General features: G+C 45.9%; 1 protein-coding gene and 1 long non-coding RNA gene across 2 annotated transcripts in view; both read right to left on the bottom strand.

Moving 5' to 3' along the window:
* The window catches only part of st14a (ST14 transmembrane serine protease matriptase a), an 84,409-nt gene that overhangs the window by 8,808 nt on the left and 56,764 nt on the right, over positions 1–18,837 (bottom strand). The window contains exons 9-15 of the mRNA XM_052466223.1: positions 17,051–17,163; positions 14,299–14,432; positions 4,936–5,040; positions 4,652–4,759; positions 4,378–4,494; positions 2,430–2,555; positions 230–413 (exon numbers count right to left, since the gene is read on the bottom strand). Of these exons, the coding sequence (XP_052322183.1) occupies positions 230–413; positions 2,430–2,555; positions 4,378–4,494; positions 4,652–4,759; positions 4,936–5,040; positions 14,299–14,432; positions 17,051–17,163 (887 nt within the window). The remainder of the gene's footprint in view (positions 1–229; positions 414–2,429; positions 2,556–4,377; positions 4,495–4,651; positions 4,760–4,935; positions 5,041–14,298; positions 14,433–17,050; positions 17,164–18,837) is intronic.
* Positions 5,995–12,346, bottom strand: LOC127908312 (uncharacterized). Its single transcript, XR_008066798.1, has 8 exons — positions 12,257–12,346; positions 12,091–12,192; positions 11,425–11,736; positions 10,494–10,870; positions 9,232–9,811; positions 8,293–8,324; positions 7,225–7,550; positions 5,995–7,096 (listed from the first exon to the last, which is right to left on the bottom strand). It is a non-coding gene; the product is annotated as an uncharacterized LOC127908312 (long non-coding RNA).

Here is an 18,837-nt window from a genome sequence, read left to right as displayed (position 1 = left end):
CTGAACACACACCTCCCATACACCTGGCTGGGAATACCTGGAGAGACACACCTGGTTAGGACTGAACACACACCTCCCATACACCTGGCTGGGAATACCTGGGGAGACACACCTGGTTAGGACTGAACACACACCTCCCATACACCTGGCTGGGAATACCTGGGGAGACACACCTGGTTAGGACTGAACACACACACACACACACACAGGGAGAATCATCTGAAAGTACCTGGTCTTGGCGTCATCCTGTACACAGTGAGCAGCAGTAACCAGCCAGCGCTGGCTGATGATGGAAGCACCACACACGTGACCACCGTTCTTAATGTGGAGGCTGACTTGCCACGGGAACTCCCCTTCTTCTGCGTCCTGACCACCCACGATACGGCTAGTTTTAAACAGGCTCCGCCCACAATCTGAAACAACACAAATCAGCATTTAGTCAGACTCCTACACTGAGACTAATGTATTAGTCAACAGACTCCTACACTGAGACTAATGTATTAGTCAACAACAGACTCCTACACTGAGACTAATGTATTAGTCAACAGACTCCTACACTGAGACTAATGTATTAGTCAACAACAGACTCCTACACTGAGACTAATGTATTAGTCAACAGACTCCTACACTGAGACTAATGTATTAGTCAACAGACTCCTACACTGAGACTAATGTATTAGTCAACAGACTCCTACACTGAGACTAATGTATTAGTCAACAGACTCCTACACTGAGACTAATGTATTAGTCAACAGACTCCTACACTGAGACTAATGTATTAGTCAACAGACTCCTACACTGAGACTAATGTATTAGTCAACAGACTCCTACACTGAGACTAATGTATTAGTCAACAGACTCCTACACTGAGACTAATGTATTAGTCAACAACTCCTACACTGAGACTAATATATTAGTCAACAACAGACTCCTACACTGAGACTAATGTATTAGTCAACAACAGACTCCTACACTGAGACTAATGTATTAGTCAACAACAGACTCCTACACTGAGACTAATGTATTAGTCAACAGACTCCTACACTGAGACTAATGTATTAGTCAACAACAGACTCCAACACTGAGACTAATGTATTAGTCAACAACAGACTCCAACACTGAGACTAATGTATTAGTCAACAACAGACTCCAACACTGAGACTAATGTATTAGTCAACAACAGACTCCTACACTGAGACTAATGTCTTAGTCAACAACAGACTCCTACACTGAGACTAATGTCTTAGTCAACAGACTCCTACACTGAGACTAACATTTAGTCAACAACAGACTCCTACACAGAGACTAATGTATTAGTCAACAACAGACTCCTACACTGAGACTAATGTATTAGTCAACAGACTCCTACACTGAGACTAATGTATTAGTCAACAACAGACTCCTACACTGAGACTAATGTATTAGTCAACAACAGACTCCTACACGGAGACTAATGTATTAGTCAACAACAGACTCCTACACGGAGACTAATGTATTAGTCAACAACAGACTCCTACACGGAGACTAATGTATTAGTCAACAACAGACTCCTACACGGAGACTAATGTATTAGTCAATCACACATTTTACATTCAGATATTTAGAAAGGGGGTTATAAGTAGTAAAACTATGTTTATAAATCTGTAATTAAACAGTTACAGCTCATTGTGTGTGAACCATGGTGTATTGTACCATAGAATATAATGACTGATCATTGTGTGAACCATGGTGTATTGTACCATAGAATATAATGACTGATCATTGTGTGAACCATGGTGTATATAATGACTGATCATTGTGTGAACCATGGTGTATTGGACTATAGAATATAATGACTGATCATTGTGTGAACCATGGTGTATTGGACTATAGAATATAATGACTGATCATTGTGTGAACCATGGTGTATTGGACCATAGAATATAATGACTGATCATTGTGTGAACCATGGTGTATTGGACTATAGAATATAATGACTGATCATTGTGTGAACCATGGTGTATTGTACCATAGAATATAATGACTGATCATTGTGTGAACCATGGTGTATTGGACTATAGAATATAATGACTGATCATTGTGTGAACCATGGTGTATTGGACTATAGAATATAATGACTGATCATTGTGTGAACCATGGTGTATTGGACTATAGAATATAATGACTGATCATTGTGTGAACCATGGTGTATTGGACTATAGAATATAATGACTGATCATTGTGTGAACCATGGTGTATTGTACCATAGAATATAATGACTGATCATGGTGTATTGACTATAGAATAAATGATGATCATTGTGTATTGTATTGGACTATAGAATATAATGACTGATCAGTGTGTGAACCATGGTGTATTGGACTATAGAATATAATGACTGATCATTATGTGAACCATGTTGTGTTGAAGGGACAGAGGGAGTGTCTTACCACAGTTGGCCTCATCTGATTTGTCCTCACAGTCAGGTGTTCCATCACACTCAGGGTTCTCCTTGTTGGTACACTTGTTGTTCTCACACTTATAGGTGGAGTCAGAACACTGCACATTATTCATAACTGGGGAGAGGAGAGAAATACCATATTCACTTTTAGGTGGAGTCAAAACCCCATTAACTTTAGGTGGAGTCAAAACCCCATTAACTTTAGGTGGAGTCAAAACCCCATTAACTTTAGGTGGAGTCAAAACCGCATTTGCTTCTAGGTGGATTCTGAACCCCATTCGCTTCGAGGTGGAGTCAGAACCCCATTCGCTTCTAGGTGGAGTCAGAACCCCATTCGCTTCTAGGTGGAGTCAGAACCCCATTCGCTTCTAGGTGGAGTCAGAACCCCATTCGCTTCTAGGTGGAGTCAGAACCCCATTCGCTTCTAGGTGGAGTCAGAACCCCATTCGCTTCGAGGTGGAGTCAGAACCCCATTCGCTTCGAGGTGGAGTCAGAACCCCATTCGCTTCGAGGTGGAGTCAGAACCCCATTCGCTTCTAGGTGGAGTCAGAACCCCATTCGCTTCTAGGTGGAGTCAGAACCCCATTCGCTTCTAGGTGGAGTCAGAACCCCATTCGCTTCTAGGTGGAGTCAGAACCCCATTCGCTTCTAGGTGGAGTCAGAACCCCATTCGCTTCTAGGTGGAGTCAGAACCCCATTCGCTTCTAGGTGGAGTCTGAACCCCATTCGCTTCTTGGTGGAGTCTGAACCCCATTAACTTTAGGTGGAGTCAGAACCCCATTAACTTCTAGGTGGAGTCAGAACCGCATTAACTTTAGGTGGAGTCAGAACCCCATTAACTTTAGGTGGAGTCAGAACCCCATTAACTTTAGGTGGAGTCAGAACCCCATTAACTTTAGGTGGAGTCAGAACCCCATTAACTTTAGGTGGAGTCAGAACCCCATTAACTTTAGGTGGAGTCAGAACCCCATTAATTTTAGGTGGAGTCAGAACCCCATTAATTTTAGGTGGAGTCAGAACCCCATTAATTTTAGGTGGAGTCAGAACCCCATTAATTTTAGGTGGAGTCAGAACCCCATTAACTTTAGGTAGAGTCAAAAACCCATTTGCTTCTAGGTGGAGTCTGAACCCCATTAACTTTAGGTAGAGTCAAAAACCCATTTGCTTCTAGGTGGAGTCTGAACCCCATTAACTTTAGGTAGAGTCAAAAACCCATTTGCTTCGGGGTGGAGTCTGAACCCCATTCACTTCTAGGTGGAGTCAGAACCCCATTCGCTTCTTGGTGGAGTCTGAACCCCATTCGCTTCTTGGTGGAGTCAGAACCCCATTCACTTCTAGGTGGACTCAGAACCCCATTAACTTTAGGTGGACTCAGAACCCCATTAACTTTAGGTGGAGTCAGAACCCCATTAACTTTAGGTGGAGTCAGAACCCCATTAACTTAAGGTGGAGTCAGAACCCCATTCGCTTCTAGGTGGAGTCAGAACCCCATTAACTTTAGGTGGAGTCAGAACCCCATTCACTTCTAGGTGGACTCAGAACCCCATTAACTTTAGGTGGACTCAGAACCCCATTAACTTTAGGTGGAGTCAGAACCCCATTAACTTTAGGTGGAGTCAGAACCCCATTAACTTAAGGTGGAGTCAGAACCCCATTAACTTTAGGTGGAGTCAGAACCCCATTAACTTAAGGTGGAGTCAGAACCCCATTAACTTTAAAATTGGTGTTTATTCGTGACGTGCACAGGATACAGCAGGTGTAAAAAACAGTACTTTTAAATGTTTACGAGCTCTTCCTCAACAACGCGGTTATACTACTGCGATTAAAAAAAAGAGAGAACTGATATGCTCTGTGAAACACAACCGATCCGTTCTCAGGCTGCATCCACCTGTAAAAAAAACAAACATTCTGATCGACGGAGAGAAAGGTTTCCTCACTTCGTCCACAGTCGCTCTCGTCTGACCCGTCGCCACAGTCATCCTTCTCGTCACAGCGTTTCTTCTCCAACACACACTTTCCGTTCTGACATGTCAGCTCCCCCGCTTTACAAGCACCTGAGGAGACATGATAAAACACGCTGGATATATATATATATATATTACATTAGTTTTATATATATATTAACTGAATGTGTGAACTGGAAACAGGAGAGACTTCTGTTCCATCTGTCAACAGGCCTGAGGCATCAGACGACAGCCCTGTGAAACCTACCACAGTTCTGCTCATCGGTGTCATCGCCACAGTCGTTCACTCCATCACACTCCCAGAACTGGGGCTTACACAGGCCGTTCTTACAGCTGATCTGAGTGGAATCACACTCTGCGAGCGCACGCACACGCACACACACACACACACACACACACACACACACACACACACACACACACACACACACACACACACATTTTAAACAACAATCAATCATTGGTATTAATCCATCTAATATCCGTTAAAGTTTTCTCCAGACAAAAATCAATAAGTCTGACAGAACTCACTGCAGTTCATCTCGTCGCTCATATCTCCACAGTCGTTCCAACCGTCACACTTCAGATGTGTGTTGACACAACGCTGGTTGTTGCACTGAAACTTGTTCGGACAGGCTGGGGACGGAAAGGCAGGAGGGGGAGGAGTCAGCTAGAGGAAAACAAATATGCTGCACTGAGACTTGTTAGGACAGGCTGGGGACGGAAAGGCAGGAGGGGGAGGAGTCAGCTAGAGGAAAACAAATATGCTGCACTGAGACTTGTTAGGACAGGCTGGGGACGGAAAGGCAGGAGGGGGAGGAGTCAGCTAGAGGAAAACAAATATGCTGCACTGAGACTTGTTAGGACAGGCTGGGGACGGAAAGGCAGGAGGGGGAGGAGTCAGCTAGAGGAAAACAAATATGCTGCACTGAGACTTGTTCGGACAGGCTGGGGACGGAAAGGCAGGAGGGGGAGGAGTCAGCTAGAGGAAAACAAATATGCTGCACTGAGACTTGTTAGGACAGGCTGGGGACGGAAAGGCAGGAGGGGAGGAGTCAGCTAGAGGAAAACAAATATGCTGCACTGAGACTTGTTAGGACAGGCTGGGGACGGAAAGGCAGGAGGGGAGGAGTCAGCTAGAGGAAAACAAATATGCTGCACTGAGACTTGTTAGGACAGGCTGGGGACGGAAAGGCAGGGGGGAGGAGTCAGCTAGAGGAAAACAAATATGCTGCACTGAGACTTGTTAGGACAGGCTGGGGACGGAAAGGCAGGAGGGGAGGAGTCAGCTAGAGGAAAACAAATATGCTGCACTGAGACTTGTTCGGACAGGCTGGGGACGGAAAGGCAGGAGGGGAGGAGTCAGCTAGAGGAAAACAAATATGCTGCACTGAGACTTGTTAGGACAGGCTGGGGACGGAAAGGCAGGAGGGGAGGAGTCAGCTAGAGGAAAACAAATATGCTGCACTGAGACTTGTTCGGACAGGCTGGGGACGGAAAGGCAGGAGGGGAGGAGTCAGCTAGAGGAAAACAAATATGCTGCACTGAGACTTGTTAACAGGCTGGGGACGGAAAGGCAGGAGGGGAGGAGTCAGCTAGAGGAAAACAAATATGCTGCACTGAGACTTGTTAGGACAGGCTGGGGACGGAAAGGCAGGAGGGGGAGGAGTCAGCTAGAGGAAAACAAATATGCTGCACTGAGACTTGTTAGGACAGGCTGGGGACGGAAAGGCAGGAGGGGAGGAGTCAGCTAGAGGAAAACAAATATGCTGCACTGAGACTTGTTCGGACAGGCTGGGGACGGAAAGGCAGGAGGGGGAGGAGTCAGCTAGAGGAAAACAAATATGCTGCACTGAGACTTGTTAGGACAGGCTGGGGACGGAAAGGCAGGAGGGGGAGGAGTCAGCTAGAGGAAAACAAATATGCTGCACTGAGACTTGTTCGGACAGGCTGGGGACGGAAAGGCAGGAGGGGGAGGAGTCAGCTAGAGGAAAACAAATATGCTGCACTGAGGCTCACCTCATTAACTCTCCAATATGACTGGCCACTTCATTAACACCTCTCCTATATGACTGGCCACTTCATTAACACCTAGCCAATATGACTGGCCAGTTCATTAACACCTGGCCAATATGACTGGCCGGTTCATAAACACCTGGCCAGTTCATTAACACCTGGCCAGTTCATTAACACCTGGCCAATATGACTGGCCACTTCATTAACACCTCTCCAATATGACTGGTCAGTTCATTAACACCTCTCCAATATGACTGGCCGGTTCATAAACACCTCTCCAATATGACTGGCCGGTTCATTAACACCTCTCCAATATGACTGGTCAGTTCATTAACACCTCTCCAATATGACTGGCCGGTTCATTAACACCTCTCCAATATGACTGGCCAGTTCATTAACACCTCTCCAATATGACTGGCCGGTTCATTAACACCTCTCCAATATGACTGGTCAGTTCATTAACACCTCTCCAATATGACTGGCCGGTTCATTAACACCTCTCCAATATGACTGGTCAGTTCATTAACACCTCTCCAATATGACTGGCCGGTTCATTAACACCTCTCCAATATGACTGGCCAGTTCATTAACACCTGGCCAGTTCATTAACACCTGGCCAATATGACTGGCCAGTTCATTAACACCTGGCCAATATGACTGGCCAGTTCATAAACACCTCTCCAATATGACTGGCCGGTTCATAAACACCTCTCCAGTATGACTGGCCGGTTCATAAACACCTCTCCTATATGACTGGCCGGTTCATTAACACCTCTCCAATATGACTGGCCGGTTCATTAACACCTCTCCAATATGACTGGCCGGTTCATTAACACCTCTCCAATATGACTGGCCAGTTCATTAACACCTGGCCAATATGACTGGCCAGTTCATTAACACCTAGCCAATATGACTGGCCAGTTCATTAACACCTGGCCAATATGACTGGCCAGTTCATTAACACCTGGCCAATATGACTGGCCACTTCATTAACACCTCTCCAATATGACTGGCCAGTTCATTAACACCTGGCCAGTTCATTAACACCTGGCCAGTTCATTAACACGTCTCCTATATGACTGGCCGGTTCATTAACACGTCTCCTATATGACTGGCCGGTTCATTAACACCTCTCCAATATGACTGGCCGGTTCATTAACACCTCTCCAATGTGACTGGCCAGTTCATTAACACCTCTCCAATATGACTGGCCGGTTCATTAACACCTCTCCAATATGACTGGCCGGTTCATTAACACCTCTCCAATGTGACTGGCCAGTTCATTAACACCTCTCCTATATGACTGGCCGGTTCATTAACACCTCTCCAATGTGACTGGCCAGTTCATTAACACCTCTCCAATATGACTGGCCGGTTCATTAACACCTCTCCAATGTGACTGGCCAGTTCATTAACACCTCTACTATATGACTGGCCAGTTCATTAACACCTCTCCAATATGACTGGCCGGTTCATTAACACCTCTCCAATATGACTGGCCAGTTCATTAACACCTCTCCAATATGACTGGCCGGTTCATTAACACCTCTCCAATGTGACTGGCCAGTTCATTAACACCTCTCCTATATGACTGGCCAGTTCATTAACACCTCTCCAATATGACTGGCCGGTTCATTAACACCTCTCCAATATGACTGGCCAGTTCATTAACACCTCTCCAATATGACTGGCCGGTTCATTAACACCTCTCCAATGTGACTGGCCAGTTCATTAACACCTCTCCAATATGACTGGCCGGTTCATAAACACCTGGCCAGTTAATTAACACCTGGCCAGTTCATTAACACCTCTCCAATATGACTGGCCAGTTCATTAACACCTCTCCAATATGACTGGCCAGTTCATTAACACCTCTCCAATATGACTGGTCAGTTCATTAACACCTCTCCAATATGACTGGCCGGTTCATTAACACCTCTCCAATATGACTGGCCGGTTCATTAACACCTCTCCAATATGACTGGCCAGTTCATTAACACCTCTCCAATATGACTGGCCGGTTCATAAACACCTGGCCAGTTCATTAACACCTGGCCAATATGACTGGCCACTTCATTAACACCTCTCCAATATGACTGGCCAGTTCATTAACACCTGGCCAGTTCATTAAAACCTGGCCAGTTCATTAACACCTGGCCAGTTCGTTAACACCTGGCCAGTTCATTAACACCTGGCCAGTTCATTAACACCTGGCCAATATGACTGGCCAGTTCATTAACACCTAGCCAATATGACTGGCCAGTTCATTAACACCTCTCCAATATGACTGGCCGGTTCATTAACACCTCTCCAATATGACTGGCCGGTTCATAAACACCTGGCCAGTTCATTAACACCTGGCCAGTTCATTAACACCTGGCCAGTTCATAAACACCTCTCCAATATGACTGGCCACTTCATTAACACCTCTCCAATATGACTGGCCAGTTCATAAACACCTCTCCAATATGACTGGCCGGTTCATAAACACCTCTCCAATATGACTGGCCGGTTCATTAACACCTCTCCTATATGACTGGCCAGTTCATTAACACCTCTCCAATATGACTGGCCAGTTCATTAACACCTCTCCAATATGACTGGCCAGTTCATTAACACCTCTCCAGTATGACTGGCCAGTTCATAAACACCTCTCCAATATGACTGGCCAGTTCATTAACACCTCTCCAATATGACTGGCCAGTTCATTAACACCTCTCCAGTATGACTGGCCGGTTCATTAACACCTCTCCAATATGACTGGCCGGTTCATAAACACCTAGCCAATATGACTGGCCAGTTCATTAACACCTCTCCAATATGACTGGCCAGTTCATTAACACCTCTCCAATATGACTGGCCAGTTCATTAACACCTGGCCAGTTCATTAACACCTGGCCAGTTCGTTAACACCTGGCCAGTTCATTAACACCTGGCCAGTTCATTAACACCTGGCCAATATGACTGGCCAGTTCATTAACACCTAGCCAATATGACTGGCCAGTTCATTAACACCTCTCCAATATGACTGGCCGGTTCATTAACACCTCTCCAATATGACTGGCCAGTTCATTAACACCTCTCCTATATGACTGGCCAGTTCATTAACACCTCTCCAATATGACTAGCCAGTTCTTTAACACCTCTCCAATATGACTGGCCGGTTCATAAACACCTGGCCAGTTCATTAACACCTGGCCAGTTCATTAACACCTGGCCAGTTCATTAACACCTGGCCAGTTCGTTAACACCTGGCCAGTTCATTAACACCTGGCCGGTTCATTAACACCTCTCCAATATGACTGGCCGGTTCATAAACACCTAGCCAATATGACTGGCCAGTTCATTAACACCTGGCCAGTTCATTAACACCTGGCCAGTTCATTAACACCTGGCCAATATGACTGGCCAGTTCATTAACACCTCTCCAATATGACTGGCCGGTTCATTAACACCTCTCCAATATGACTGGCCGGTTCATTAACACCTCTCCAATATGACTGGCCAGTTCATTAACACCTCTCCAATATGACTGGCCGTTTCATTAACACCTCTCCAATATGACTGGCCAGTTCATTAACACCTCTCCTATATGACTGGCCAGTTCATTAACACCTCTCCAATATGACTGGCCAGTTCTTTAACACCTCTCCAATATGACTGGCCGGTTCATAAACACCTGGCCAGTTCATTAACACCTGGCCAGTTCATTAACACCTGGCCAGTTCATTAACACCTAGCCAATATGACTGGTCAGTTCATTAACACCTCTCCAATATGACTGGCCGGTTCATAAACACCTGGCCAGTTCATTAACACCTGGCCAGTTCATTAACACCTGGCCAGTTCATTAACACCTGGCCAGTTCGTTAACACCTGGCCAGTTCATTAACACCTGGCCGGTTCATTAACACCTCTCCAATATGACTGGCCGGTTCATAAACACCTAGCCAATATGACTGGCCAGTTCATTAACACCTGGCCAGTTCATTAACACCTGGCCAGTTCATTAACACCTGGCCAGTTCATTAACACCTGGCCAGTTCATTAACACCTGGCCAGTTCATTAACACCTGGCCAATATGATTGGCCAGTTCATTAACACCTAGCCAATATGACTGGCCAGTTCATTAACACCTCTCCAATATGACTGGCCGGTTCATTAACATCTCTCCAATATGACTGGCCAGTTCATTAACACCTCTCCAATATGACTGGCCGTTTCATTAACACCTCTCCAATATGACTGGCCAGTTCATTAACACCTCTCCTATATGACTGGCCAGTTCATTAACACCTCTCCAATATGACTGGCCAGTTCTTTAACACCTCTCCAATATGACTGGCCGGTTCATAAACACCTGGCCAGTTCATTAACACCTGGCCAGTTCATTAACACCTGGCCAGTTCATTAACACCTAGCCAATATGACTGGTCAGTTCATTAACACCTCTCCAATATGACTGGCGGTTCATAAACACCTGGCCAGTTCATTAACACCTGGCCAGTTCATTAACACCTGGCCAGTTCATTAACACCTGGCCAGTTCGTTAACACCTGGCCAGTTCATTAACACCTGGCCGGTTCATTAACACCTCTCCAATATGACTGGCGGTTCATAAACACCTAGCCAATATGACTGGCCAGTTCATTAACACCTGGCCAGTTCATTAACACCTGGCCAGTTCATTAACACCTGGCCAGTTCATTAACACCTGGCCAGTTCATTAACACCTGGCCAGTTCATTAACACCTGGCCAATATGATTGGCCAGTTCATTAACACCTAGCCAATATGACTGGCCAGTTCATTAACACCTCTCCAATATGACTGTTCATTAACATCTCTCCAATATGACTGGCCAGTTCATTAACACCTCTCCAATATGACTGGCCGTTTCATTAACACCTCTCCAATATGACTGGCCAGTTCATTAACACCTCTCCTATATGACTGGCCAGTTCATTAACACCTCTCCAATATGACTGGCCAGTTCTTTAACACCTCTCCAATATGACTGGCCGGTTCATAAACACCTGGCCAGTTCATTAACACCTGGCCAGTTCATTAACACCTGGCCAGTTCATTAACACCTAGCCAATATGACTGGTCAGTTCATTAACACCTCTCCAATATGACTGGCCGGTTCATAAACACCTGGCCAGTTCATTAACACCTGGCCAGTTCATTAACACCTGGCCAGTTCGTTAACACCTGGCCAGTTCATTAACACCTGGCCGGTTCATTAACACCTCTCCAATATGACTGGCCGGTTCATAAACACCTAGCCAATATGACTGGCCAGTTCATTAACACCTCTCCTATATGACTGGCCAGTTCATTAACACCTATCCAATATGACTGGCCAGTTCATTAACACCTCTCCAATATGACTGGCCAGTTCATTAACACCTATCCTATATGACTGGCCAGTTCATTAACACCTCTCCAATATGACTGGCCAGTTCATTAACACCTCTCCTATATGACTGGCCAGTTCATTAACACCTCTCCTATATGACTGGCCAGTTCATTAACACCTCTCCAATATGACTGGCCGGTTCATAACACCTGGCCACCTGGCCAGTTCATTAACACCTGGCCAGTTCATTAACACAATATGACTGGCCAGTTCATTAACACCAGTATGACTGGCCGGTTCATAAACACCTGGCCAGTTCATTAACACCTGGCCAGTTCATTAACACCTGGCCAATATGATTGGCCAGTTCATTAACACCTAGCCAATATGACTGGCCAGTTCATTAACACCTCTCCAATATGACTGGCCGGTTCATTAACACCTCTCCAATATGACTGGCCAGTTCATTAACACCTCTCCAATATGACTGGCCGTTTCATTAACACCTCTCCAATATGACTGGCCAGTTCATTAACACCTCTCCTATATGACTGGCCAGTTCATTAACACCTATCCAATATGACTGGCCAGTTCATTAACACCTCTCCAATATGACTGGCCGGTTCATAAACACCTGGCCAGTTCATTAACACCTGGCCAGTTCATTAACACCTGGCCAGTTCATTAACACCTGGCCAGTTCATTAACACCTGGCCAGTTCATTAACACCTGGCCAATATGACTGGCCACTTCATTAACACCTCTCCTATATGACTGGCCAGTTCATTAACACCTATCCAATATGACTGGCCAGTTCATTAACACCTCTCCAATATGACTGGCCAGTTCATTAACACCTATCCTATATGACTGGCCAGTTCATTAACACCTCTCCTATATGACTGGCCAGTTCATTAACACCTCTCCAGTATGACTGGCCGGTTCATAAACACCTGGCCAGTTCATTAACACCTGGCCAGTTCATTAACACCTAGCCAATATGACTGGTCAGTTCATTAACACCTGACCAGTTCATTAACACCTGGCCAATATGACTGGCCACTTCATTAACACCTCTCCAATATGACTGGCCGGTTCATTAACACTTCTCCAATATGACTGGCCAGTTCATAAACACCTGGCCAATATGACTGGCCGGTTCATTAACACCTCTCCAATATGACTGGCCGGTTCATAAACACCTGGCCAATATGACTGGCCAGTTCATTAACACCTGGCCAATATGACTGGCCACTTCATTAACACCTCTCCAATATGACTGGCCAGTTCATTAACACCTGGCCAGTTCATTAACACCTGGCCAATATGACTGGCCGGTTCATTAACACATCTCCTATATGACTGGCCGGTTCATTAACACCTCTCCAATATGACTGGCCGGTTCATTAACACCTCTCCAATATGACTGGCCGGTTCATTAACACCTCTCCAATGTGACTGGCCAGTTCATTAACACGTCTCCTATATGACTGGCCGGTTCATTAACACCTCTCCAATATGACTGGCCGGTTCATTAACACCTCTCCAATATGACTGGCCTGTTCATTAACACCTCTCCAATATGACTGGCCGGTTCATTAACACCTCTCCAATATGACTGGTCAGTTCATTAACACCTGGCCAATACGACTGGCCGGTTCATTAACACCTCTCCAATATGACTGGCCAGTTCATTAACACCTCTCCAATATGACTGGCCAGTTCATTAACACCTCTCCAATATGACTGGCCAGTTCATTAACACCTCTCCAATATGACTGGCCAGTTCATTAACACCTGGCCAATATGACTGGCCAGTTCATTAACACCTGGCCAATATGACTGGCCAGTTCATTAACACCTCTCCAATATGACTGGCCGGTTCATTAACACCTGGCCAGTTCATTAACACCTGGCCAGTTCATTAACACCTGGCCAGTTCATTAACACCTGGCCAGTTCATTAACACCTGGCCAGTTCATTAACACCTGGCCAGTTCATTAACACCTGGCCAATATGACTGGCCAGTTCATTAACACCTAGCCAATATGACTGGCCAGTTCATTAACACCTCTCCAATATGACTGGCCGGTTCATTAACACCTCTCCAATATGACTGGCCAGTTCATTAACACCTCTCCAATATGACTGGCCGGTTCATAAACACCTCTCCAATATGACTGGCCGGTTCATAAACACCTCTCCAATATGACTGGCCGGTTCATAAACACCTCTCCAATATGACTGGCCGGTTCATTAACACCTCTCCAATATGACTGGCCGGTTCATAAACACCTGGCCAGTTCATTAACACCTCTCCAATATGACTGGCCGGTTCATAAACACCTCTCCAATATGACTGGCCGGTTCATAAACACCTGGCCAGTTCATTAACACCTGGCCAATATGACTGGCCAGGGACAGGTCAGTAAATGCTCAGGTCATCACTTGTCTTGTCTTGTGCAATGAGCCAAGTGCTTAATATGATTTGATGAACAATCAAGATTTCTACTTACGGTCCGTGGATTCGAAGGTCTCGTACGTGGCGCTGAATCCTCTGTCTACATACGAGGCGTCGGAGTGAAAGACTACCTTCATGGTGTTAGTGTCACTGGTTACAACAGGACTGGTTGGAGGTTCTCCACAATACCTGAGACAGACACGTTACGATAACAGGTCAACTCTCCACAATACCTACATGGAAAGGGACTGAGGGACATGGAAAAGGGACATGTAAAGTGACATGGAAAAGGGACATGTAAAGTGACAGAGGGACATGGAAAGGGACATGGAAAGGGACCGAGGGACATGGAAAGGGACCGTGGGACATGGAAAGGGACCGTGGGACATGGAAAGGGACCGAGGGACATGGAAAGGGACCGAGGGACATGGAAAGGGACCGAGGGACATGGAAAGGGACCGAGGGACATGGAAAGGGACCGAGGGACATGGAAAGGGACCGTGGGACATGGAAAGGGACCGTGGGACATGGAAAGGGACCGTGGGACATGGAAAGGGACCGTGGGACATGGAAAGGGACCGTGGGACATGGAAAGGGACCGTGGGACATGGAAAGGGACCGTGGGACATGGAAAGGGACATGGAGAAAGGGGGAAGTGCAGAAAGTTTATATTCTGTTGAAACATGTTATTGTAGAATATGAATGTTCCTAAGGAGAGACGCAAAAGGTAACAGTCTAGCTTCATTTCCTGATAAAGCAGGCCAGTGGCCGAGGAACCAGGCCCATAAAGCAGGCCAGTGGCCGAGGAACCAGGCCCATAAAGCAGGCCAGTTGCCGAGGAACCAGGCCCATAAAGCAGGCCAGTTGCCGAGGAACCAGGCCCATAAAGCAGGCCAGTTGCCGAGAAACCAGGCCCATAAAGCAGGCCAGTTGCTGAGGAACCAGGCCCATAAAGCAGGCCAGTGGCCGAGGAACCAGGCCCATAAAGCAGGCCAGTGGCCGAGGAACCAGGCCCATAAAGCAGGCCAGTGGCCGAGGAACCAGGCCCATAAAGCAGGCCAGTGGCCGAGGAACCAGGCCCATAAAGCAGGCCAGTGGCCGAGGAACCAGGCCCATAAAGCAGGCCAGTTGCATAACATTCGTTTTAGGTTCTTTTTGCCTGTTAAACCAGCAGGCTAGCTAGATTATTACAATTCACATTAAGCTAGCTGATCATGCTGTGTGTATATATTGTTTTGTTTGTTGTTGCCATTGTCCTGTCTGGAATGAGGGTGAGTGAATGGGGCGGTGCAGGGTGAGGTAACACAGTAGGGGAGGTGCAGGGTGAGGTAATACAGTAGGGGAGGTGCAGAGTGAGGTAATACAGTAGGGGGAGGTACAGAGTGAGGTAATACAGTAGGGGGAGGTGCAGTGTGAGGTAATACAGTAGGGGAGGTGCAGGGTGAGGTAATACAGTAGGGGAGGTGCAGGGTGAGGTAATACAGTAGGGGGAGGTGCAGGGTGAGGTAATACAGTAGGGGAGGTGCAGGGTGAGGTAATACAGTAGGGGAGGTGCAGGGTGAAGTAATACAGTAGGGGAGGTGCAGGGTGAGGTAATACAGTAGGGGAGGTGCAGAGTGAGGTAATACAGTAGGGGGAGGTGCAGTGTGAGGTAATACAGTAGGGGAGGTGCAGAGTGAGGTAATACAGTAAGGGGAGGTGCAGGGTGAGGTAATACAGTAGGGGAGGTGCAGGGTGAGGTAATACAGTAGGGGAGGTGCAGGGTGAGGTAATACAGTAGGGGAGGTGCAGGGTGAGGTAATACTGTAGGGGGAGGTGCAGGGTGAGGTAATACAGTAGGGGAAGTGCAGGGTGAGGTAATACAGTAGGGGAGGTGCTGGGTGAGGTAATACAGTAGGGGGAGGTGCAGGGTGAGGTAATACAGTAGGGGGAGGTGCAGGGTGAGGTAATACAGTAGGGAGAGGTGCAGGGTGAGGTAATACAGTAGGGGAGGTGCAGGGTAAGGTAATACAGTAGGGGAGGTGCAGGGTGAGGTAATACAGTAGGGGGTGAGGTAATACAGTAGGGGAGGTGCAGGGTGAGGTAATACAGTAGGGGAGGTGCAGGGTGAGGTAATACGGTAGGGGAGGTGCAGGGTGAGGTAATACAGTAGGGGGAGGTGCAGTGTGAGGTAATACAGTAGGGGGAGGTGCAGTGTGAGGTAATACAGTAGGGGGAGGTGCAGGGTGAGGTAATACAGTAGGGGGAGGTGCAGGGTGAGGTAATACAGTAGGGGAGGTGCAGTGTGAGGTAATACAGTAGGGGAGGTGCAGGGTGAGGTAATACAGTAGGGGGAGGTGCAGTGTGAGGTAATACAGTAGGGGGTGGTGCAGGGTGAGGTAATACAGTAGGGGAGGTGCAGGGTGAGGTAATACAGTAGGGGAGGTGCAGGGTGAGGTAATACAGTAGGGGAGGTGCAGGGTGAGGTAATACAGTAGGGGAGGTGCAGTGTGAGGTAATACAGTAGGGGGTGAGGTAATACAGTAGGGGGAAGTGCAGGGTGAGGTAACCCAGTAGGGGGAGGTGCAGAGTGAGGTAATACAGTAGGGGAGGTGCAGGGTGAGGTAATACAGTAAGGGAGGTGCAGGGTGAGGTAATACAGTAGGGGGAGGTGCAGGGTGAGGTAATACAGTAGGGGAGGTGCAGGGTGAGGTAATACAGTAGGGGAGGTGCAGGGTGAGGTAATACAGTAGGGGAGGTGCAGGGTGAGGTAATACAGTAGGGGAGGTGCAGGGTGAGAAGGGGGAAGTGCTTCTCAAACATCTCACCTCTTGTTGTTGATCTCTACATAGTCCTTGTAACAGTCCTTCGTGTTCTCCTGACCCAGCTCTGATAACAGGAAGGTACTGAACTTGACCTTCACTGACTTACCAGCAGGGACCTGGGGGGGTGGCATAGTACAGTCAAACAGTATACACACACTTAGCCTGATACAAAACCTCTGTCAGTCAAAATCTGAAGGCCTCAATATCTGATTAATAGATTATCAAATAAATTTGTCAAACACTTCACTATGTTATAACCCCAGTACAGTATAAAACACTTCACTATGTAATAACCCCAGTATAAAACACTTCACTATGTTGTAACCCCAGTATAAAACACTTCACTATGTTGTAACCCCAGTATAAAACACTTCACTATGTTGTAACCCCAGTATAAAACACTTCACTGTGTTGTAACCCCAGTATAAAACACTTCACTGTGTTATAACCCCAGTATAAAACACTTCACTATGTTGTAACCCCAATATAAAACACTTCACTATGTTGTAACCCCAGTATAAAACACTTCACTATGTTATAACCCCAGTACAGTATAAAACACTTCACTATGTTGTAACCCCAGTACAGTATAAAACACTTCACTGTGTTATAACCCCAGTATAAAACACTTCACTGTGTTATAACCCCAGTATAAAACACTTCACTATGTTGTAACCCCAGTATAAAACACTTCACTGTGTTATAACCCCAATATAAAACACTTCACTGTGTTATAACCCCAATATAAAACACTTCACTGTGTTGTAACCCCAGTATAAAACACTTCACTATGTTGTAACCCCAGTATAAAACACTTCACTATGTTGTAACCCCAGTACAGTATAAAACACTTCACTGTGTTGTAACCCCAGTACAGTATAAAACACTTCACTGTGTTGTAACCCCAGTACAGTATAAAACACTTCACTGTGTTGTAACCCCAGTACAGTATAAAACACTTCACTGTGTTGTAACCCCAGTATAAAACACTTCACTGTGTTGTAACCCCAGTACAGTATAAAACACTTCACTATGTTGTAACCCCAGTATAAAACACTTCACTGTGTTGTAACCCCAGTACAGTATAAAACACTTCACTGTGTTATAACCCCAGTACAGTATAAAACACTTCACTGTGTTGTAACCCCAGTACAGTATAAAACACTTCACTGTGTTGTAACCCCAGTATAAAACACTTCACTGTGTTGTAACCCCAGTACAGTATAAAACACTTCACTGTGTTGTAACCCCAGTATAAAACACTTCACTATGTTATAACCCCAGTACAGTATAAAACACTTCACTATGTTGTAACCCCAGTATAAAACACTTCACTATGTTATAACCCCAGTATAAAACACTTCACTATGTTATAACCCCAGTATAAAACACTTCACTGTGTTGTAACCCCAGTATAAAACACTTCACTATGTTGTAACCCCAGTATAAAACACTTCACTGTGTTATAACCCCAGTATAAAACACTTCACTATGTTATAACCCCAGTACAGTATAAAACACTTCACTATGTTGTAACCCCAGTATAAAACACGTCACTATGTTGTAACCCCAGTATAAAACACGTCACTATGTTGTAACCCCAGTATAAAACACTTCACTGTGTTGTAACCCCAGTATAAAACACTTCACTATGTTATAACCCCAGTACAGTATAAAACACTTCACTGTGTTATAACCCCAGTATAAAACACTTCACTGTGTTGTAACCCCAGTATAAAACACTTCACTATGTTATAACCCCAGTATAAAACACTTCACTGTGTTGTAAC

Source organism: Oncorhynchus keta, chromosome 1 (assembly GCF_023373465.1).
Source record: "Oncorhynchus keta strain PuntledgeMale-10-30-2019 chromosome 1, Oket_V2, whole genome shotgun sequence".
NCBI lineage: Eukaryota > Metazoa > Chordata > Actinopteri > Salmoniformes > Salmonidae > Oncorhynchus > Oncorhynchus keta.
This window is presented reverse-complemented; position numbering and strand designations above follow the sequence as displayed.